General features: G+C 37.9%; 2 protein-coding genes across 3 annotated transcripts; both read left to right on the plus strand.

Annotated features, from left to right (window-relative positions):
• Positions 1–25: 25 nt before the first annotated feature.
• Positions 26–7,346, plus strand: LOC139145713 (vacuolar protein sorting-associated protein 37B-like). 2 transcript variants are annotated; one of them, XM_070717025.1, is made up of 5 exons: positions 26–178; positions 1,917–2,084; positions 2,582–2,753; positions 3,280–3,362; positions 3,796–7,346. In XM_070717025.1, the coding sequence occupies exons 2-5, from the start codon at positions 1,956–1,958 to the stop codon at positions 4,096–4,098; spliced, it is 687 nt and encodes a 228-aa protein (XP_070573126.1). In that variant the 5' UTR covers positions 26–178; positions 1,917–1,955; the 3' UTR covers positions 4,099–7,346. The 2 variants fall into 2 exon arrangements, with proteins under 2 accessions (XP_070573126.1, XP_070573127.1); XM_070717026.1 differs by having other exon boundaries at positions 37–928.
• A 3,404-nt stretch (positions 7,347–10,750) lies between these two features.
• LOC139145714 (thioredoxin domain-containing protein 17-like) lies at positions 10,751–16,662 on the plus strand. Its single transcript, XM_070717028.1, has 4 exons — positions 10,751–11,289; positions 14,836–14,917; positions 15,443–15,524; positions 15,964–16,662. Exons 1-4 carry the CDS (start codon positions 11,142–11,144, stop codon positions 16,027–16,029), a joined length of 378 nt encoding a protein of 125 aa, XP_070573129.1. The 5' UTR covers positions 10,751–11,141; the 3' UTR covers positions 16,030–16,662.
• The last annotated feature ends 7,670 nt before the right edge of the window (positions 16,663–24,332 follow it).

A 24,332-nucleotide genomic window follows, 5' to 3' on the forward strand; every position in this document is an offset into this window, starting at 1 on the left:
CCGTACCGTTCGTGGCAAATTCAGTATCGCCCTCACACGACGTAGCAGGGTGAAGTAAACGAACAAAATATTGGCGGACATGACTAGGATGTGCGATGCTTCTGTAAAGTGAAAACGTTAACCAGGTATTGATTTTAAACTACGGAGGAGAGGATACAGGGTTATACTTGTTTGACTTGTGAGTACCTTTTTTAAAGATCAGCGTTTTAACTTCTAGTTTAGAACGAGATTTGTACACTTGTCTTACGTCGTGCACAGTACAGTACAGACGCCATGACATTTACAACGATTCTGACATTGGGGATGACTCAGAGACGTGTGGTCGCACGAGACGTAGCAGAAGTAGCCCTTCGCATTCTGCGGGGTCATCGACATACAGACAACCCGACAACTCTACCATATGTCTGAGAACGGGCGGCAAAGGTTCGTGAGCGACCGTGATGTAAACGTTGCGCTCTTACAGATGTAAGGTTGAAATACCAGACCAAGCTCCAAGAAATCATTCCACAGTCAACATACAGGATAACAGTACTCAACCCCGAACTTTTTACACAGATAATCTTAGACTTTACAAGACACCCGGATGCGAACAACCTTTTAAATTATACACATTTCATCGAATTATGGAGTAGGGAGTACCTATATACAATCCACACCAAGCGTGCAGTTCTGCTGAAGAACGGAAAGGGAGAGTTGGACAGACCACCTTAATTTTTTTTTTTTTTAACTCTACGTCTTTTTCCTTAGACGATGCTGCGACAAATCAACGCAGGGATATAAGTTCAAACGACAACAACATACCGGTGCTAGCGACTCCCTTTCAATTTGCTGTCACTGTTGCGTTCACGCACAGAGAAAGCAGCTTCTACCTACATGGTTCACGTATGCCTAGTTTAAATTGTTGGCCAGTTTAGGTCAGATTATGCAGGTAGTGACCCTTCCTACCTCCTTGAATCGCGGGCGTAGATCGAACTCTGTGAATATCAACACTTTAACACACACTTTATTGCATAACAACAGTTTGGAAAGTGCAGTAGAACAAAACTAAACATTGCACAAAATATTGTCGTCATATCGAATCTATGTTTATGTGTCATTCCATACTGTTACTGGGAGCAGCACCAGTCAGATCCCAAATAATATAGAGTAGATGAAGACTGATGAAGTACGTGAATTTAGCCATAAGATTATCCCTGGGATAGTGACAGGGCTGTATGTTATAGGTTACCTTTCCCACCACATCAATGCTGACTGCAATAGCCCTGCCGCTCCCTGGCTGGTTGTGTGGGGAGTCAACACATCCAGCCAGACAGTGGCAGGGCTACGGAACCGCAGCAGTAGGCTGAACTGCTGACTCACATCAGTTTTGTGGAAGAAGGTTTTCCTGCTGAAAACAGCTCATTTTGAATTCAAAATTTGTGTTTATCTTCGTTTTTGAGCGGACCTACCTCATCTATGTACAAAATGTGTTCAACTGCGCTTGTAAATTGATACAAAGCCCACTTTTCTGTTTCTATGCAAGGAAATCATAATTAACAATCTGCCATTGCCATGTTGGGCTTTGTAAATTGATGGCAACATGGTTTTTCGTTTCAGGCATCTGCAGACACTTCATGCCAGGGGTGGGGGTATTGCCATAAAGCTTATCTTGGATCTAGGTAATTCAGTAAAGGGATGGGTGCTTGTTACTACATGAGTTTAGAACAAATAATCATAGTGATAATATCTGGGCACATTCTCATACACTGCAAAGCTATATCAAGCTAAATCAGTGCCATCTTATTTCCTTCTTGAAATCACCCATTCATTACTACTCACTCACAGTTCCAGGGAATTGATACATATGAACGAAATGGAGATTCTATCAAAGTGAAAAAAGTGTGACTTGTCTAACCAAGGTTTTGCTCTTATTTCAGTAATTTCAGTGAAATACAGAGAAATACACACAGTGCAATATGTATCGTGCAGGTTCAAGAAAGGAAACATCACAGTTTCCATCCCTCTATGACATGAATGTTGAACAGTTGCAAAATATTCTACAAAATGATGCTACGCTGAATGACTGGGTCAAAGAAAATGATGAGGTAGGTATGGCTAAAACTTTCGCAGCATTAGTGATTTGTTTGGAATTGTTACATCCAATGATGGTTATTTTGATACATTGCGGTGCTAGGGTTCCAAAACCATAGAATCTGTTACAAAGTCATGCAAATCTGAGCAAATGCACTGCGCACTGTATTGTTAGATCCTACCCATATCACTATTAGCATAACTAGCCACACCAGTAAGTGTTAGGTTACAAGTATTACTGGTATTCATTATGTCTGTATAATAATTACCAACATTCACAGCATAATTTACCCTGTGCTTATGAATTCAAAGAAGTACGTATTTATCAGGTAGTTATCGTCATCTTGCAAGCTTTGTACATGGTAGGCATCCTTTTGAATGGCTACAAATATTCAGGGGAGATTTGTCAAGGTCTGCCATTTTCATTGATTGAATGATGCCCCTTGTTGTGACAACAAATTGAATTATTGGTACTGTTTCTTTGTCAACATTAACATTGTTGCAATGGCAGGTAAGGTCAGTCCAGCTGCAGAGGGAAACCCTTCTAGCCACCAATCGGAGTCTGGCTGAGCACAATTTATCCAGAGAGCCAAGACTTAAAAGCAGTAAGGCACGTTTGGCCAGTGTTCACATGGAGGCTGCAAAACAGAGGCAAAAATTTGAACAAGACAAACAACAGCTAGGTGAGTTTCTCACTTCTCAACTATCCTTGCAAATTGATTTATCCTTTTCCACCCCACATAGAATGTACAGATAGACTGAAAACATTAAGATGTTATCAAAGTTAGGTTAGGAGTGGTAAATAACCTTTCTTAAGAGAATAATTTACTCAGTACTAACATTTTACTGCTTATGCCATTAGTTTCTTTAATCATATGCAAATGTTGGCATTATATAAACTTTACTTTTCCTTTCATATTAGACAGAGTGCACAGTATAGACACAAGCACAATAGGAAAGAATACCGCTCAGTCAATCTGAAAAAACTTTGACTATCAAAATTATTCCTTTTACCTTCAAATGTAAGTGTCAAAGTGAAGTGGGTGAGCATGTGAATGTCCTGTTTTTTCAGCTGTTTTTTTTTAATAGATTTGTCTTGGGTGTAACCCACATGAAATTTTGAAATTGATATGTGCTTGTGAAGCATAAAGTACCCATAACATTAGTCAATATACTGATTAAGATACCCATGGTTTTTAAATGTTGCAGATGCTGCAGCAGCACAGAACTCCCTAGATACAATTCTTGTTATGCTACGATCTGCAGCTGGAAGTAGTGAAGATGAGGCTGAGGTAAAACAAATAATTTTGTGACTTTTTGATCTGTGCTGCAATGTACATGCAAATTTTTGATAATTGTTCAATATGTAAATGAGATCCCTGATGTCTGTATTCTTTCTTATCAGTAAATTTATTCAAATGTTTTAATAATATTTCATATGTACATAGGATCAGTAATGTCAGTAGATTAAACTGCATGGAAGCAGTCGTCAATTCCTGGTTCTCACATCAGTGGTTGTTGACATTCACTGTTTATGTGGTTTTAGTTCTTTGTTCTCCTGTGAAATGGAGTATACTTAGTCAATTACCTCAGAGATAAAGCTGATAAAAGTTAACTTTTTCATTTTGGTCGTCATCACAGTGATTTTTATTTTGTTTTAGACAAAGGCAGCTCTTTGAAAATAACGGTACAGTGAGTAACCATAATCTAACATCAATTTTGCAGAGGATTGCTGACCATTTCCTTGAGGGCGACCTATCATCACTGATTTTCCTTGAGCAATACATAGCGAAGAGGAAGGAAGCACATATCCGCAGAATCAAGGCTGAAAAGATGGCAGAGATCCGGAACAAGAGACAGACCCAGCAACATGTGTATCAGCCCTCAGCTCAGACATACACACCATATACACCAGGTGCCAGTGCCAGCACTAGTGCCCCCAGTGGTGCTGCTACAAGTACAAGTGGTAGTGCACCATATCCTACAGGTGGTTACACACCTATGCCATCGCCATTTTCCTATTCTTAGTTCCAAATTCTCAAGAGGCAGATCCATTCCTATTGACTCTAGAGATTTCTATCCAAGTCTTTCAGCACTCCATACTCGACAGAAATATCTGACAGTGTGAACATAGGGGATCATATAATATTGAGCAACCATGAAGAGCGCCCTCAATAGCCATGCGGTTGATTCTCTTGAAAAACCTATTACTTCAAACACAGTGTTCCAAAAATGCAGAAGCTTTGGTTCAGGACTTACTAATTATTGATCTTGTAGCTTTCACCTGTGACTCATGCGCCACGATTACCTACTTTCCGTAACGCTTCACTTAGCTGGTTGAGCCTTAACAACAGTACTCATATGTAAACAGACTCCAAGCTAGCTGTGTAAACGCAGCTATCTGTTGGCGGGGTAGCGTGGTCGCTATGCGGGTCAAAGGTCAACCCTGCCACGGATAGCTGTGGGCCAACTGTGAGCGAAAGTGGGTCTATTACGACGGCACCACATGTATTGGATCTTTGATCGGCAAAATAAACCAAAGTGAGTGTCATTCAATAAAATGACCTATACCTGCCTGAACTCTGATTATTCCTCATTCCCTAACTTCTGTTGTGAACAAACTTTCTGGTTTGTTTATGTATGTAATTCGGCTGATTTTCCAAGGAGTACTCAAAATTTTCACTTCAGCAGCGAACTTTGACTTCTACTGATATGCTAATAAGGTCGTCGTGCGTTCGAACGTGACATTACGAGGCTATATACTTGTGTGAATTATAGTAGTATTGGGCATCTCTCTCCACTATAGTAGAATGTGCTTTTGGGACAGGTGTCCTGACTCTCTAACTTTTACAATGCTTTTGTTGTTGGTCTAACACGTGTGGGGGCTCAACTGAAACTCTTGGAGTAAGGAAAGTTTTAAATGTTTTAGTTTTGGGCAAATCAAAAATGTTGTTTCCCCATGGAGTTAACACAGGGATGGTGGCTATTTTGAATTTCAAATATCGGTAAATATTTAGTAAATTGTTTCTTCATTACCAAAATTTGCATATGGACCCTGATTATTTTTACTGGATTTTGAAAGAGAATAGTTACAAGTGTCACATAGGAAAGATGAACCAAAAATTTGAAGTCTTTCACTTTAGAGGCACATACCACCTTAGAAACATGTTTTGCTACCTGTTCAGGTTATCAAATGAAATTGCACTGATAGCAAACAAGAATGCAGGGCACATTGGTTTACTGTCTGGATCATGCATTGTAGCCATAAAATTCTAGAATATTATTTACACATTTGAACTTTGTTTATGCATTTGAACAATATCATATCGCCATCATCATGGACAAGAACAGGCAATTTAACAGTCCAAAAATTTAGGTTAAACAAAGTGTTGCCTTATTCTGATAAGCTTTTGTTTATTCAGTAATTGTATTTTTTTGCACCTGACAAATGGTTACTTTCAATTTTTGAAAGATGTACTGTATGTTATAAAAATATAATGTATTTTAGACAAGTTATTGATTTGCTCACATTAATTGGTACTCCTTTGTAAGAGTTAAATTTAAACAAATCTTATAAGCTTTGAATCCGCCACATAGCACAAGTAAGAAATACTGTTCGTTTCCTTTTGCTTGATGTGTTTTCAGGGATTTAAGAATCGTGAATTTCAATTTGTAATTTCATGTTTCTCAGCAAATATTGACTGTCAAAATGAAATAATTCACTTAATACAACAGTTAATGCTACTCTTTCATGGGATGCCGTCTAAAGATGACATTCCAGTAATTTAGATTCTGTTACGAAGATGGATAAAATTCAGTAGCTTTATTCTGCTGACTGAAGCGCTTAAAGGTATTTATATGATAGTGCAGATTCTTACATGGGATAGAAATCGTGGATAGTTGTGTGCCACATGTTGGTTGAGAATTAGAGCTGTTAGTTGGATGAACAATGACAAAACATGTTTTATTCAGCAGAATGAAATAAATTAGGTCTCTCACAGACCAAGAATAACCAACACGGTGTGAACACATGGCAGTTTTATCCTGATGTTAAATCATGTGACGTCTTTCTGTCACAGTGACTTGTTTCAATACAAAACTCTGGTTTTTATGCTGCTGTTTTCTCCGTCAATGTCAGACCTAAGTAGGAAATAATAATCAATGGTGGAATGGTCAATTTATTGTTCAGTGAGTGAAATATAGTTGCTAGATCGTATTTTCAAAAATCTTTTGAATTATTTTCTAAAAAAAACAACATGAAACCAGAATTGAATGTACATAGTGGGGAAGTAGCTTTTAAATAGGCTAGATTGAAAGATGGCTTTTATTTATATCATCTGAGCTGTGGTTTGTAACTTTCACTGTCATATCATTTATATTGTAAGGACCTGGATTTTTATCCTTTGTTAAACAGCTAGTTTCTGAATGTCAAATGAAATTTGCAAAACATTTTAAAAATAAAACTAAAGAATACTTGTGATGTTAGGAGGCACAATCAGATCTCCTCACGTCAATGTCATAATCAAGTAGACAATGCAAAACCAATGGTGACAATGATGATTTTCAAAAGCAATTCTTGTCAGAACAGTGTATTCATACATTACTTGTTCAAACTATATTATTTGTCATCGAAGAAACAAAGTAGAAATTCACCAAAGCGTCCCTCATATTTTTATTTTGTTTCTCAGCCCAGCAGATGTTACAACACTTTGGATAGTCTGTTATTCTTTTCATCTTTGTGTATTGTGAAAATAAATCTTTGTGACCATTGTTTTTGTACAGTACACTTGATTTTCACTGTAATTTGTTAGATTTGTTTCACAGAGAGAGTAATGATGCTGTTCAGCTACCTAGGACATGTAGGAATGTAAGGTATATGGTGTCTTCACTCCTGTATTGAGGAATAACATGTTAAATAGCACACTGTGATACTGCAGCAGTTGTGTATAAACTGTTTTGTGTCATGCATACAATCAGGGTGTTTGAAATTGAATGTCTTTCATTATGTCATAAAGGAACACCTGTAACGAAAATACAACTTTGATCTTTGATTGCACTGTGACATTTTGGTGCTTGGTTAGTCAACTGTTACTGATGAATTTTACATGCTGAATGTGTTGTGGTATGTTTAATAAAATGTAGCACAGTTCTGACGTAATGTATGATGGTGAGTGAATCACATTGTATTTTCTTTCTATTATGATGTAGTAAATGACTCATCATAACTTTTGATTATGTAATTTAATAAAAGGATAAAGCTCAGGCTTTCATCCACTGTCTTTCATGGTCTGACTAACCCTTTATTTGGCTCTGAGCACAAAAAGCAAGCGCCCTCAGTGGCCAGTTTAAGTAATGGCTCATCCTCCCAAAGACATTGTTTTCATTCGGCACTTTGAAGTGATATGCTCTTGTAACACCAATTTTAACATGGTTACAAAGTTACCTGTTTCTACTAAATTGGTTTAAATTTATTAAAAGGGATCTGTTTAAGGAATTTTTTAAATTCCCCTATATTTTCCTCAGATTGACCTACACAACAGATCATACTTTACCCATTAGTGCCTCAGGGACACTTCATGTACTGGATCTTATTGTTTTGTTTCATAACTGTGACATCAAATGCAATAATAACAACAGTGATGATATAATAATGGGGTGGTGGTATGGCTTACTGTTTTTGCTGAAATTAAGACCCCCAACATTAAAATCATATCAAGGGTGCCCTTTTGGCAGAAACCCAGTTGTGACGTCTTTGTTGGCTTCAAAATCCTTTCAATATCATATTCCATCTAACTTTAAAGACTAATCGGCAATTTTATATGCAGAGGTCCAATAATACGGTGTTGTATTTTTTCCACAAAAGCATTTTGCTCTTGTTAATATTTTGTTTCCTTTCTTCTGAGTAAAGTTTAATTGTTCAAATTTGAATCCCCTTGGAAAATATGGACAGTGTTCTGATCATTGAATAGTTGTGCTTGAAGTACTTCAATAATTCATGACAACCTCAAGCATGTAATATTTAATTGCTACAGTCAGTGGTACAAGGGCACAGCACACTTACCCAGGCTGTTTTGGCAATATTTCAACATGATAGGGTGTAAAACAAGAGATTAGAGTTTACACAAATAGAAAAAAAACTACTTCAAAAAAGATGTCAAAATTTTAGTTTAACATTGTTGGCATAATTTATGTTTGGCCAAATAGTATAGGGAGATGTGATTATTTTTATCATAAAGAGGGTGGGGTTTGAAATGTTTTGATTTGATTTGATTTATTTAGCACTGAAGAAAAACATAAAAAAACAAGAACAAAGACAAACACTTAAGTGCTTGGATAACACAAAAGTTAAAAACTTATTTCCAATGTGGTATTTAGGGGAATTAAAATGAATTAAGTTTTCAATCGCGATCCCCCCCCCCCCCACCAATCCATCCCACTGTTTATGAATGCAGCCTATAGTACAAATTTCCGAGAGCAGGCGCGCATTGGTACGTTACAGCGCCAGTGGCCAACCCACCGCCAGCGTAGAATCTCCTTGGCGCCTTATTAGTGAAAGAAAGAAAACAGATTACGGTTTTGTAATGACACTGCTGCTTTAATTGATCACGTTTTATCTCGCGTTATTCTAAGTGCGAGAAAAGAAAGCCCATTGCCTGCGGAAACATATCGATTATCTCCAGAAAAAGCCGACAAGCTCGCGTCACACCCGAGGGAAAACGTGCCAGTAGAGATGTAGCATGGTACTTTCAGGATATCAGAGAAAGTCAAACATATGCATATGAGTTTACCAATTCTTCCGCGGGAGGAGGGCAGGGGGGAGGGACTTGCGGACAAGACTGCATGATCTGCTTCGTGTCAGCGGTAATAGTCAGTCGTTATTTTGAAGAAGTGTTCCATGATATCACACATATGTCATGCATTGATGTAGAAAAGTGTCATCTCTGACGTTTTTGATCTTTAACTAGACCTGTTTTGCAAATAAACCTCAGCTGAAAGTATTTTCTCTTTTCGAATGACAACTAAAATCGATTAAATTAATACTGATACTAGAAAGACTGAAGGAAACCCGGATGCACATCTCCGCACGTTTTTTGTCATCTGATTTTCTATCAAAGGAACGGATTGCTTCCTTACTGATAATGTTACTATGACGAAATGCTAATAAGTCGGTGATGAGACATGCGCAGAAAGAACTCAAACAGTAAGGTATTTATATCTCTACATTTTGATTCAATCACCTGTTAAACCAGTTTTCCGTCAAAAGCACGGTGAAATTAGACTACTGTGACAAAGCATAGTGTTTTATCATAACAATAAAAAGATCCTATCCTCCCAAAACTAATTTGGGAGAAAAGGATCTTTTAATTGTTAAAATTTATCTAAAATGTTAGGTGCCCTATAGCAGAAAGTTGCAATATTACAAATTACACTAAAAAACAAGTGAATTGCAAAAAAGAAAAGTAGATGACCTTAAATTTGCTGATCGGAAACCAACATAACTACCATATCCTATTCTCCCAAATCAGTTCCAATCATGTTAGTGGTTTCGGAATGCCAATAACACTTCATCAACTTTCTCTAAACGTGTAGTTGCCTTGATGTACTATGTAGACCCAGTACAGTGGACTTTGAAACCGTAAATTAAGTCACTTGCTTGTCGGCCGCGATGAAAATCGCGACACTGTACTGCCAGTGTGTAGCTTTTGCGTCATGGAAAATCACAAAAAGCGAAGTAAAATTGAAAGCTACTGCGAATAAAAGAAGAGCAGTCTTTTATGTAAAAAATAACCTACGAATATTTGTAAATTCCTTGATAAAATCATCTCATTAGACCAAGGAAAAATGTGTGTCCAGCAACCCGGACTACATCGGGTCTAACTTCTGAACTCTTTATAACCCTAAAAAATAACTTGAATTACCGATTTTTGTCTGTTTTCTTTGGATTACTTTGAGGAAAAGCTACAAAACAACACCCGACTGAACATCGAGCACTGTAATTTCCCACGAGGACATCTGTCAACTTATATATATGTCTGTGTGTGTGAGTGTACCTAGTATATCTCGCTGTATCGTGTCTATATGTCGAGCTATTTTATAATCTCAATCATACTGCAAATATAATCATAATAATAATCAGATAATCATTGTCAATTTAACCACGTAAACTTACGTACGTAAATACTAGTACTGGCTGGAAATTAGTTTTGAGAACTCGGTCGCGTTTCTCGTGAATTTGCTAATTTTGCATGATACTCCACGTTCAACACAAAAATATTCTGATTGATTGTTGCATAGCCTTTAATAAAATACTTGGTGCATACTCTTATGTTATATTTCGAGTGTAGTCAAAACTCTCCCACATGTTGAATAAACTGTTTCGATCGAAAAAAGTGTCTCGTGCACCTTTGGTTTGCAGTGAATGCTGTTCTGAAAGTATAGGGCAGGTGAAAGGTTACTGTAGATCACAGGTCTAGACGCTCTTCTTGCGCTATTAAATGTCACTGCATTGTACATTGATAAAGCATCGCCTTTTGTCTATACGCTATTTTCTCAATTATATGCTATTGTTAAAATTCTGCACAGCCTTGAGACATTCCCATTGCCGTGGACGATTTTAAGCCAGCGATGACTTGCCATCAGCGGTTTGTTTTTCCGTGTTGTAAATAACACAAACCATTTTGTATTGGCTCATGAGTCGTTAGTGAAGGTTTGACCCGAAGGTGCGTCGGAACACTATATATCTCCAAACAGAGCGAATCCGCGTAAGTCCTTTCATCGTCACACGTAGTGCCTCCTTAGAAAACAAGGTGGGCTGACATTTCAGCGGGGGTTGTTTTCACAGCCGTACTGACTGTGCGAACATTCATCGGGGCTGAGAGACTGGGGAAGCAGCTAACGACGTCGAGCGGTCTGTGGTGAATACACGTATGCCCGGCGGGACCGCGCACACAGCGCTCTCAGTGCATCACAGTCAGTAAATCAACGTAGCGCGAGCACCGTCACTTGCAAACCTCGCATTCACTCTGATCGCCTGTGTTCCCGGAAGGTGATTATTACTGCTCTCGACAGAAATGTCCAGTGTTTTCCAGGTTCTCGTGGAAAGCGTGGATGAGCTGAATTCAGCCATCAAGGAACATGAAGCCAATCCAAACACCTTCCTATTTTTCACCGGTGCGTTAGGACCAAGCTGTGAAAGCTGGTGCGATGATTGTCGAGACGGTAGGTAATATGTATTGTCTTTTTTCCTCTCGCCTTCATATTTCTCTCCCCTTTCCAGAATATTCTAACCGACAATCGCTGTTTATCAAATGATGGTTTCTTTATATTAAGAGAGGGTGTAACCGTGATATTTAGCACTCAATCCCCCAAAGCTGTAAAATTTTTCCATCCAGGTCGCTCGACGAAAGGAATTTTCTACGATTCAATTGCTTATTTGTGACCCACGCCCATTGGCATTTAATCATAAAGGTGTGATCGGTGAAATGCGAGTGTTGTTTACGGCGATGACATCTAATGTGCAAAGATGTAGAATCCGAGAGCCATCTTTTGCTTTTTTAAAAACAAAATAGGTTTCATTTTAATTCCACAAAATATGTGATTCGCGCGTACGGTCTAAAAATGACTCAAATCGGCCAGTTTGTTCAGCCGTCTGCGTCGATGACCTCCATTAAAAGGTCATATAAAGGGAAGCAGCCATTGTGTCGGTGTAAAACGACAATTTACATCTCCAATCTGTATGATGAATAATTCCGGTTTCTTTTTCTCGGCGCGCAGTTCATACCTGTAAATGAATGTAGAGACAGTTACCCGTGTATACGTATTGGACACATTTGTATGAAACATTGCTCCAACACATTTATTAACGACTTAAATTATCAATTGTAGAAAGGTGGTCGAGTTATCTGCTGTTTGCGTTCAAAGTCAGCACACATATGAACATACCTACCAAGGCAAACTGTACATGTTTCTATATCTGTCAACAATTACTAGGATATAGTTTATCATGATACATATCAGATTTTGCGAAAAGAGGAAGCAAACGGACTCGAACGACGACAGATACGCAGCCTCGTTCGACAACAAAATATAGGCCTAAATACGATGATTCAAAACGTGGAAAATAAGGACTTGGTTTAAGACAAGTATTAGCGCAGCAGGCCTAACCTGGCGAAAGGACAACAGGTATTACAAATAATGTGAGGAATTGTGATTTATACGTGGTTTTGAAGATTGATCCCTTCTGAGATAAGAAAGGTTTACTAGGCGTGCCTAAATCAGCGAGAGTGCTGGCCATGCCAGCTATAACGTGGGATGTATTTCCGAACACAATGCATAGCTCATTTTCAAACGATCGATGTTGTTCCGGCATGCTTTTCTGACGATGTAGCCATAACAGGACATTGTCCCATTGAGCATTTGCTTGTGCATTAATGTTACAGGTTTCTATGACAACCTGTGGCGACATTTCTGTATTGAAGAAAAACCTTATTGACAGCCCGGATAAAGATTATCCTCCCGTCGGTATTAAATTCACATTGTTCGTAAACAAATGCAGTTGTCATTGAAATATTTTACAAATATTTGACAATAAGGATCTTTACTTTACCTTGAAATATTATTATGTAGCCTCATATTATGACCAAAGGCCGGGTCGGTTTTGTTTCATACAGGATGTTCGTGAAAACCAGTTCACAGGTTCGTTAAACAAAAGTAATTACATGACGTCATTAACACTGAGAGTGATCACTACACGGCTGTTCTATTTTTTCTCTTTCTACTCACGTTTCGGTCTTTTTTCAGTTATCCTTTCAGACGACAAGAAATAAGCGACTTTGCATATGTATGTCTGGCAACAAAAGCTATGATCACGAACAGACACTATTCATCTGTACATATATCACGTACTCTCATTTTGGTGTTGATCGTTTGCATTCTTCGCGCCATGCATGTCAGTCGTCGCATGCGAATTAAGCGCCTACCCCGATCTCGTTGGTTTGCTTTTAATTTCAGGAAAACTTTAAATTGGATAGTTGGTCGATTCCGCTCGTGAAATTTAAACCATAGGCTGAGTGGAGCTTGGATTCTCAGGCGAAGCCAGTCGCAGACTATCGTTCGTTGCTTGCGACATTGGCTTGTCACCGTATTTGTTCGATCACATGCATGGAATCCCGTGAAATTTTCAATGTTTTGATATATCTGTGAGCAGGCAACTTTACCGACACGAGTTTCCTTACTACAGGTTTATAATGATTCTTTTTTCTACTTTTAAATGTTTAAGGTGTTCGTTCAGACAAACATGGTGCTAGGGCACAGTCGAGTCGCGTGACCGTGCAAATAATAATGATTCTCAAATATGGCAGCGTCTGAAAGTATACACTCACTGCGCATAATTACATGCTCATCACGCAGCCTCCTTTAGGTTCCCTTTAGAAGAATTCCGCCCGTGATTTTATAATAGTAAGGTAGAACTTCATCCGGAAAGTGTATATTAGGAGTGTAGGAAGGCCTGACGCAATTATTGGGATTGGAGGTGTATCCCCTTATGGTCGAGACACTCACTAAGACGGGATTGGCCTACATGAGCGTTAAAAAATTAAGGAACGGAACGAACAATAATTAATCGACGGTAGGCGAGCTCTCCAAGAACGACTAGACTCAGTTAAAAAGGCGATATTTGCTTGACCCATTTCCCACAATAGTTCACCCTTCTTGAAAATATAATTCTTAAATGCTAGAACGGATCTTCTATCCGGAGAGATGAATGTAGTTCTCACAGATTGACGTCACTCTGGATCAAAGACCGTGAGATTTACAGCAAACTGGGAAGTAGCTATTGAACCCAATACTGTGAGCATTGCTGCTGTAATGATTTTACACTGCAATGTGTATTTACATGTAACACGAAGAATCTAGACGCATGAGATTTTCAGGCCTCTCAGAGTATCAAATACGGGACGTTTTGATCTTTTATTGCTTTGCTACGTCATCAACGTAGGATCGTTTGTTTAATCACGGAAGTCGACGCTTTTCGTAACCCAATCAGCGGAGGTAAACTAGGAAAGTCATCGATTACTTCATGTTAAATATGACACACGTATCGTCAATCGATAGCCGAAAAAGATCTAAATTTCTCGAATACAAACAATTTCGATGAAACTTCAACCAACGATCACTTTCCCTTATCTTGTCATTATTGACATGACAAGCCAAAGTATCAAAATCATGACAATATTTTCAGCGCAAGGAGCAGAGACAGACTCATAGTTTATGAAAGCAATGTTAATGTCTACATTTGTGGGTGATTTCCGTTGTGTTGTCAATAGAACATGACAAATTGTTATATAGTCATGTTTATGAGACCATGCTCATTTAGTAAACGACTATACTTTCTTAAAACAAAAGGATGGCCAAACTACACTGTATGTACAATTGATGTCATGTCAGGGCAGTTTTTACAGGAAGGTCTATGCACTGGAGCGATATTTTCCAGACATGATCGTTTTCATAGACAGTGCAATGAGGGCGCCATCAACGCATGTGCTGTATAGTGTACACGAATGCGCTTGCAGGACGACATGTCGTGTCAAAAAGCGACACACTGGTGCAGGTCCCTCCGTCACGTAGGCCTCACTGATATCACAGTCACAACCCTGCCTGTCATTCCTCTCATGGCTTCGAAGAAGTGCGTATTAGTCATAAAATCACAGAAAACTGTAAAATAAAACCACTAATAATAACTGTTTTATCTTCTTTCCACAATTTCAGCTGACCCAAATATCGAGAAAGGTTTAGAAAACGTTCCTGAAGGTTCTATCTTCATCCTTTGCATCGTTGGAGATGAAGCTGGGTAGGCACGGATGATGTTTTTTCTCTTGTTTTGTTGATATCTACCACAAAAATCGAGTTTTTTTTCTGTGTCTGCTCATTTCAAACGATTTTTAACCGTCTCGGCAGTTACCTGGGCACGGAAAAACATATAGGTTTTCGGAGCTCTGAAGGGGTGTGACAATTTTCAAACAAACACCTTGTGTTGTGAAGTTTGCTTGATGAACGTAGAAGTAATTCCAGAGGCGTTGCTGTTGCAAATTAAGTGAATATGGTAAAATGAAAATGATATTCCTGGAAAGAAGTACAAGTTCCCAACGGTATACTTGTACATCAGCCTTGACCTTATCCGTTTTCATAATCAAACGTTCCTACATCATATGATGTCATATCATTCACTTATCAATATTCATAACTAGTCATAATTCCTGAAAGTCAAATCATATTTTCTATTACATCTGCCATGTTTCATACACGTCATAGATGCCATATCTCCCCAGAGTTCTTTACAAATAACCAGTTCTCAATTTGTTTCGATGGGTTTCAGCTGGAATGACCCCAATAACGAATTCAAGAATCACCCATCCATCAAAGTCCTAGAAATTCCAACGCTCCTGAGGCTGTCAACGGTAATAGTTTCCCTTCAGTGGTTACAATATAGAATTCATGTGTATGTGCTAAAATACAGACGCCAGTTGAAAAATATGAAGGCGTATGTATGTATGTATGTATGTATGTATGTATGTATGTATGTATGCATGCATGCATGCATGTATGTATGTATGTATGCATGTTTGTTTGTATATAAATACGTATGTATAAATATTGTTAGCTTGTGTCTGTAAGTGTAGTCTGTGTATTTTTATATGTCTGGTCAATCTAATGCTAGAGCGTGATTATGCAAAATTTATCAACGACTCTTGTTTCTGTATGCCTATTCGGAGGATATAGAGAATATCCATGAATCTCGAATCGCCCTCTATATGTAAATGCTCTATTTTACAGCATGTTTATGTTGAAGTACAGGACACAAACGTTTTTCTTTTCCCTCGAAATTTTGGTCCTCAGAAAGAGACACTTGGGCCTAAAGAGTGCAAGAACGGAGAGCTGGTGCAGCGATTTTTCCGTGGATGACGTCACAACCTGAAGCCCTAGTGACGTGGACCAGCGAGTTTATCCAAACTGATACCAGTTATCAAAGTAGAATACCGTGACGTCATATAATTCACCTTTTACCAAGTTGAAGCGCATGGGGGTCACCGTAAGGTTTTGCTATCACGGATTAAATTTGCAATATGTCAATATATCACCGGAAGTACAAAATACTCTCTTCACGCCGTCACCATGTTCGTGCTTGTAGCTGTAAATTTTATTTTGTTTTCGTTCCCCGATGGTCACTGAAAGATACCGATGAAATCGATGAACTTGGGCGAACCGCTTTGGATTAGCAGCCGGGACAACGAGTGCTTACTGACCCCTGGCTCGTTTGCTTGCCATTAGGTTTACACGGACACAATGTGAAACGCATGTTTTAAGCATGAAATAGGAAGTTGACAGCCAGTATGTGCCTTGAAGCTACCCCGAATAATGCTTGATAGATGTTGAACTTTCACACCGCGAACGAGGCTGGCATATCCGTCGGAAGGGATCACGATAGTAGTGCAATGAATTGTTAGAGTCGATAAAGGAGAGCATCGCATAGAATTCTGTGTTATTATTGTGTATGTCTGGATGTATTCATATCAATAAATAGAATTCGAAAGAAAATATCATGCAGAGTCAACTGTGTATATCTTGCATCAAATCCTTGATGGAACGTGTCTCCACGTACCCTTTCAAAATGTGATATTTAATTTCTTGCGTGGATGTTACATTATTGATGATGAAAACGAGTGTTTGAAAATCGAGAGTTCGCGCATAAATTACAATGCAGACGTCACATTTTAATCTTGCGATATTGTCAAGGATCATTTTTTTTCAACATATGTTTAGGCAATAGATATTCAATAGAGTTTATTCTTTCATTTGTGTATTGATTTCGCTGAGGAAGGGGCGCCTCGAGCGTGAATTTCAACAATTATTTTACATGAAAAGCCCGAGATAATATTGCAGGTTCATAACAGGCAGGGGTGCCCGGATAGTCGATCAGTTTTCGGTCCTAACGCGTTAACGACAACGCAAAACGTGCAGTATCTCCAAAAGATAATAACACTTTATTTGCTGGACCTTTTACGAAAAATTTAGACATAGTTCGAATCAAATAAGCGTTGGAAATCAATACAATATTCAACGTGCTGTCAAATTTCATGAAGCCCCTCAGCCTCAACCCGACTGCTGGAGCACTTTTTTTATGCCAATAAGCTCTATAGAAGGAATTTTGTGAATAGCCTAAATGATTTTGAAGTTTTCCGTAACAGCTGTCTGACTTGTACAGGTGGCCACGGATTGTTAACAATGCATTTGAAAGGCCGCGGATTGTTAACAATGCATTTCAAAGGTCGACTGCTCATTGTATGTGATGTGTCATTCCGTACATGATGACGGCGAGGGCGTAAATCAACCGTCATTTCAAAACGGTGCATGCCTTGCAACCCTTGCAGTAAACACTTCAATAACAAACTCAAGCTTCTTCCCACTCAGCCGTGCGTGGCCGTGGCAGGGTCCCACCAATCTTCATTTATCAGACATTTATCATTTTATCATAACATTCTTTATGACATCACTGTCTTCTTTTTCAAACATGCTGTCAGGGAAACATTTGATGTCAGATTTGTAACTTTTCTAATAAAGAAAATATGTATTGTCTAATTAACTTTAGGCCTATATGTGTCTGTTAAGGCAGGAAAGTGCTGTTTAGCTTTGGATAGATGCGTATATGATCAGCTCCTTGTTCACTGTACGCTTGTTTCTTTTTCTCTTACGTAGCGCATCACCAAATACGAGTTCTTTGTTTGTGAAGAAAGACTTGTTCATTATCATATATGACCACAGCAGTAGCACGTAGCAATAAAAGAACAAGCATGTTTCACTTTTGTGTGAGCTCCGTACGGTTCACAGTGTCCTTGCCTCAACTATTGCATGTATAATGAATGATGACAAGTTGAATACCAAATGAGTATCTTGACAGTCTTTAATTAAGGTAGAACGCGCCTCGGGGACAGATATTCGGACTCTCAAACTTTTACAATTCTTTTCTGATATACCACTTGTGAGGTTCATTTTAAAGCTACGGCGCAAGAAAACTATTCACCCCTTAGTTTTCGAAATTCGAAAATTTTAAGCTTATATTTCTCCATAGAGTTAACACAGGGATGGCGGCCATTTTGAATTTCAAATACCGGTAAATCTTGGGGTATATGTTACTCTAGTACCAAAATTTGCACCGTGACCCCGGATTTTTGTTCTTGATTTTGAAAGAGAATAGTTGAAGGATCACTTAAGAAAAAATTGAGCAAAAGTTCAAGTCTTTTGCTTTCGAGGTGCATACTAACTTTTAGTAGGCCTATATTGCCAAAAGTCAATAGCGTTGATCGCGATTTCGGGTTTGTTACTAAATATAGCAGCACGCGCGCGACTTTCGGACAAATATGCTGAAATTCGGACAAATTTTGTCGTTGTATGCGCGGCTGTTGTTGCAGCTTGTAGCCTCAGTCATAATTTCATACGAATAAGTGTGATGCTAAATAGCCTTTCTAACACTGGCAGGTTTTATTTTCGTCGTTTATGCGGAAAATGCGGACAAATGTTTATTTATGCATATTAATGAGAGAGAACAGTGACGTCATTTGCGATCAGCGCTATTTTCAATACATTTTGAAACGTGCATCACAACTTATATCACAGGTTCAATCAAGTTGGAAATCGGAAGGGAAAATATGTAAATGGTGGAATCCCGTCAAATACAATAGATGCATGGTATAGAAATTATTCTGTTATAAAATGACATCACATCCGGTCACATGGTATAACGGCTGCCCAGCGGACGGGCAACCATACGTACATGCATGTGCAGACGGAGGAATGGAAGCTTACAAAAAAAATACAAAAAGCACGATTAGAAGCAGCAAAGTGTGCCCATGCGTGCATCCTCGTACGCGGATGTCATTTGAAGGATCAAAGCAACGTGCTTCTTGAGATACTTGTTTTGTGTCTCTAGAACCACAATCGTAGTGAAATCCACATGTGATCGTATCGTCCGTGCTCTCTGTTTCCAAATACGACTGGTGTTTCTTGCGAGACATATTTCGTATCCTTGGAAGCACACTGTAAAAAGACATGAAAATAAAGAAATTGCACCATTTTAACCACTTTACTCAAAACCCCTTTTTTCCCCATTAAATTATGACTGGTGCTTCTTGCGAGACATATTTTGTGCCTTAGAAGCACACGATTAAATACATGAAAATATAAAGAAATTGCACTATTTTAACTTAACTTACTGATGAATTTATTTCACGTTTTATGAAACAATTGTGACTTATCTTCTACTGACCATCTGTAATAAAAAAACCACAATTTTTCCTTATATCTTCCTATTTGAGCTTCTTGCGAGACATATTTTGTATCCTTAGAAGCACATTGTTAAAAAACATGAAAATATAAAGAAATTGCACCATTTTACCGTAACTTATTGATGAAATTATTTCACGTTTTATGAAGCAATTGTGACTTATCTTCTACGAAGCCACTTTCAATTGAATAAAAAAAAATTCCTTTGATGTTATGGCTGGTGCTTCTTGCAAGACATGTTTTGTTTCCTCAGAAGCACACTATTAAAAACATGAAAATATAAAGAATTTGCACCATTTTTACCGTAACGTATTGATGAAATTATTTCATGTTTTATGAAGCAATTGTGACTTATCTTCCAAAGAACAATTTTAATGATTCAAATAAAAAACCACACTTTCCTATTGAATTATGACTTGTGCTTCTTGCGAGACATATTTTATATCCTTAGAAGCACATTGTTAAAAAACATGAAAATATAAAGATATTGCACCGTTTTAACGTAACTCATTGATTAAATTCTTTCACAGTTTATTAAGCAATTGTGACTTACCTTCTACCGACCACTTTCAATTGAAAAAAAAACTTTTTCCTTTGATATTATAACTGGTGCTTCTTGCAAGACATATTTTGTGTCCTTAGAAGCACACTATTAAAAAGATGAAAATATAAATAAATTACACCATTTTAACTTAACTTACTGATGAATTTCTTTCATATTTTATTAAGCGATTGTGACTTATCTTCTACTGACCATCTTTAATTTAAAAAAACTTTTTCTTTTTATATTCCAATTTGTGCTTCTTGCAAAAACATATTTTGTGTCCTTAGAAGCACACTATTAAAAACATGAAAATATTAAGAAATTGAACCATTTTACCATAACTTAGTGAAGAAATTATTTCATGTTTTATGAAACAATTGTGACTTATCTTCTACCGACCACTTTCAATTGAAAAAAAAACCTATTCCTTTGATATTATGACTGGTGCTTTTTGCGAGACATATTTTGTATCCTAAGAAGCACACTATGAAAAACATGAAAATATAAATAAATTACACCATTTTAACTTAACTTACTGATGAATTTCTTTCATATTTTATTAAGCGATTGTGACTTATCTTCTACTGACCATCTTTTATTTAAAAAAAAAACACTTTTTCCTTTTATCTTCCAATTTGTTCTTCTTGCAAAAACATATTTTGTGTCCTTAGAAGCACACTATTAAAAACATGAAAATATTAAGAAATTGAACCATTTTACCATAACTTATTGATGAAATTATTTCATGTTTTATGAAGGAATTGTGACTTATCTTCTACCGACCACTTTCAATTGAAAAAAAAACTTTTTCCTTTGATATTATGACTGGTGCTTCTTGCGAGACATATTTTGTATCCTTAGAAGCACACTGTTAAAAAACATGAAAATATAAAGAAATTGCATCATTTTACCGTAACTTATTGATGAAATTATTTCATGTTTTATGAAGATATTGTGACTTATCTTCCACAGACCAATTTTAATAATTCAAATAAAAAACCACACTTTCCTATTGAATTATGACTGGTGCTTCTTGCAAGACATATTTTGTGTCCTTAGAAGCACACTATTAAAAACAGGAAAATATAAAGAAATTACACCATTTTAACATAACTAATTTTAACATGAAATTATTTCACGTTATATGAAGCAATTCGACTTATCTTCTACAAACTGATTTTAATCATTCAAAAAGCAAAACAAAACCCACTTTTTCCTATTGAATTATGACTGATGCTTCTTGCAAGACATATTTTGTGTCCTTAAGAAGCACACATATTACTCTCGCCGCTGCACGATTTTTACATCGAAATTTTTCACTCATTTTCGTTGGCATGACTTTGAAACTCCAGGAAGCGATTGAGAAGAAAGGGTTACCTTGAGTTATTGAGGTTTTGCTGATAATTTGCCAAATTAAATGAGAAAAAACACTACGCAAATTTCCACACGCTTACACACTGAGTGTTTCAGAGGCCGGCCTTTCATGTTCGTGTGGTACAACATGTGATCATGGAGGTAGTAGGAGACTGAGGTTTCTTGCACGGTCGCGCCGATGAAATGGGAAGCTAAAATTTTCGCTCGTAATTTTACAAACGAAATCGTAAATCCACTCAAAACTTCGTATTTTTTTGACATATTTCAAACCCATGAGGAACGTAATTCATTCTCCCCTGCACAGTAAAAAGGAGATCGAAACGATATGCATGTCAGGACCAAACGCACGCATGATGTCCGTCAACATCCACCAATCTCGTAATTTACACTGACAGAACAAAAACAATATGATCGAGCATGGACGTTCTAACGTAAATGCATCATTGTCTATCGCATTTTCATGTAAGCCAATACACTCACACGTACGGTCTAAGTTCAATTATAATGTCAATTCAACACGATCTGGTATTTTCGCTGATAGTGAGTGTGCAACGTGAATGGTATGCCATGGAGGTATGCTATAGTCGTTAAATAACACTGATCACGTGGTGTGACAAAATAGTTTTACGGAAGTTGTTGACGGAAATGACGTCAATTTTGCCTCTCCCAACTCTATAAGCTTCCTCAGTTACGTAACTTAGTCGCTAAAAAATGCAACCTCTTAAATCTTCCAGACCCCCCAGGATATCAAATGGTCCACCCCTAAATTTGTTCTGAACACAAACATTCCGAACAATATAGAAAATATCGACTGTTCACCAATAGGGTTTGTAACCATGCGACACTTGTGCAATACGAGGGACCGTTTTCGATTTCCGAGCACGCACAGGATAAAGTGAATTATGCCGTACTAGCTTGCGCGTGCAAATCCGGCACGCTGATTGGTCCAGAGGTGAAAAGATGATGATGAACAATGGTTGGTGCATCACAGTTGGATCGCTGCCATCTTGCCTTAGACCCATTGCCACAGACCCATTGCCACAGAGGAACATAGACAGAGTGGCAACGCTTGCATGCCTTTTGTTCCATGGTCGTCTCGGTAGGCTATTGGCTTTTCATATTAAAATGAGCTTCAAAAGTGTTAAACTTTTTGGAGGCTTTGTTTGTGGTTGATAGTTACACGAGATTACGCGAAAAATACGACGAGATGGCATCGTACTGCCAGTCGCGTTGCAACCATAGTTACTTTGTGAGCTCCCACGCCAGAAATACTGCTTCACGCCAATCAAAACATAACACGCCAGCAGTTTCATAAACATGTCCTTCCTTGACGCACGTATAAAAGACGGTATGACTGACCGTAAACCATTGAGCAAAACCAGACAGTATCGATAAAAGACTTTCAAATTTGGTTCAAACACACTCATTATATATTCATAAAAATATGAGAGGAATTTTTAAAACGGTAAAACTCACTTTCCTGAAGCTCAAATCACTCCCGTTTTCGCCAGCACGTCAATTCCGCTCAGCACCACACGACAACAACAACACAAACTTTGCCGAACATACTGTCGCTTAACAATTGGCGAAAATCCGAAAATTACCGAAGGATGCATGGTCGGCACTCTTCGGAAAAGAGAGGCGAGAGCAGCCTGAGGCGAGGCGAACATGGATGGGTTACGTAACCGCTTCACGCCTTAAACAATACCCGTTGCCACTCTGTCTATGTTCCTCTGTGCCATTGCTGAACAGTCGGACGGCCGGACGACACCTTTTAACATTCGTTCGCTTTTGGTTGGGAGAGCAACAGTTTATGTCAATTATTAGCAGAGAGTACACAAGATGTAATAATTCATATTCTCATTGCAATATTTCAATCCATTTCTGTGAAACCGTTGTGTACGTATAACTATTTGTATGTCATCATCGCCAACTGACTCAAAACAGCATGCCTGTTCTATTCACCCCTGACCCTTGTTTTAAATGCTATTGATGCTTCTCAAAATTAAATCGAAATATCAGTAAATCAACCACATCAACATTTCTCCTCTAAAATATTGATATTTACAACATCATTCTTGAACGTCCCCAATTTTCTTGATGGTTGAACGGCGACATTTAAAATTTCGCCAGTGTCTTTATTGTACGGGCAGTGACGATCCTTAGAGTCATGAGCTTTATGTGCCTGTACACCGTAAGCCTTATTACTCAGGGGCGTAGGAAGCACTTCACGGTTGGGGGGGGGGGGGGGCAAAGATAACCTATATTCTGGTGATGAATGAATTACGATCTAAAATTTGCATATATGAATAAATTAAAATATTAAATCATGCATGAATAGATTTAAATAATTAAAACAGGCCAAAATCAATCTAAACAGTAAAAAATGTAATGAAAGCACCACTACTTTCACATACGGCAATGTCTCAATATTTGTGTTTTTATGTATTAGGCCGTGTAAAGAAAATTCTTTGTTTGCCGTCCTTGGATTTTTGAAAAACCTACAAGCCAGCCAGCAAAAAAAACAAACACACAAAAAAAAACCAACATAGATCAATCGCATAAACTTTAACTTTCCCATCGGTTTATGGGTCACAGGGATGAAAAATCATGTTACATTTACAATGCAGTGTTTCTTATGCTCTTCATTAAGCACGTTGAAAGCAATGCTTGGAAACAAAGGTTATATTTGTATAAGTACAACAAGCATACTTAGAGTTGGGTTACTGTGAGTCTGAACAAAAATTCCATAATAAACAATGGCAATAAACACTATACCAGTACATAGACCCTAATTTACCACATGTACAGTGTGATAGTAATCAACTGGTTGTGTTGCGTAGATCTATAGTTTGTCTCCGACGGAGGTTTATGCACTAGGTAGTCATAGGCAAGAGTAAAACTATTAATTAAAATAAGATCTCAATTATGAATACAAAGCATATTTGCGACAAATGTAAAAGATGCAAATTACGTATTACGACGATGTTTACGAAGTTTTGAAGAAAAC

Source organism: Ptychodera flava, chromosome 12, assembly GCF_041260155.1.
Source record: "Ptychodera flava strain L36383 chromosome 12, AS_Pfla_20210202, whole genome shotgun sequence".
Taxonomy (NCBI): Eukaryota; Metazoa; Hemichordata; class Enteropneusta; family Ptychoderidae; genus Ptychodera; species Ptychodera flava.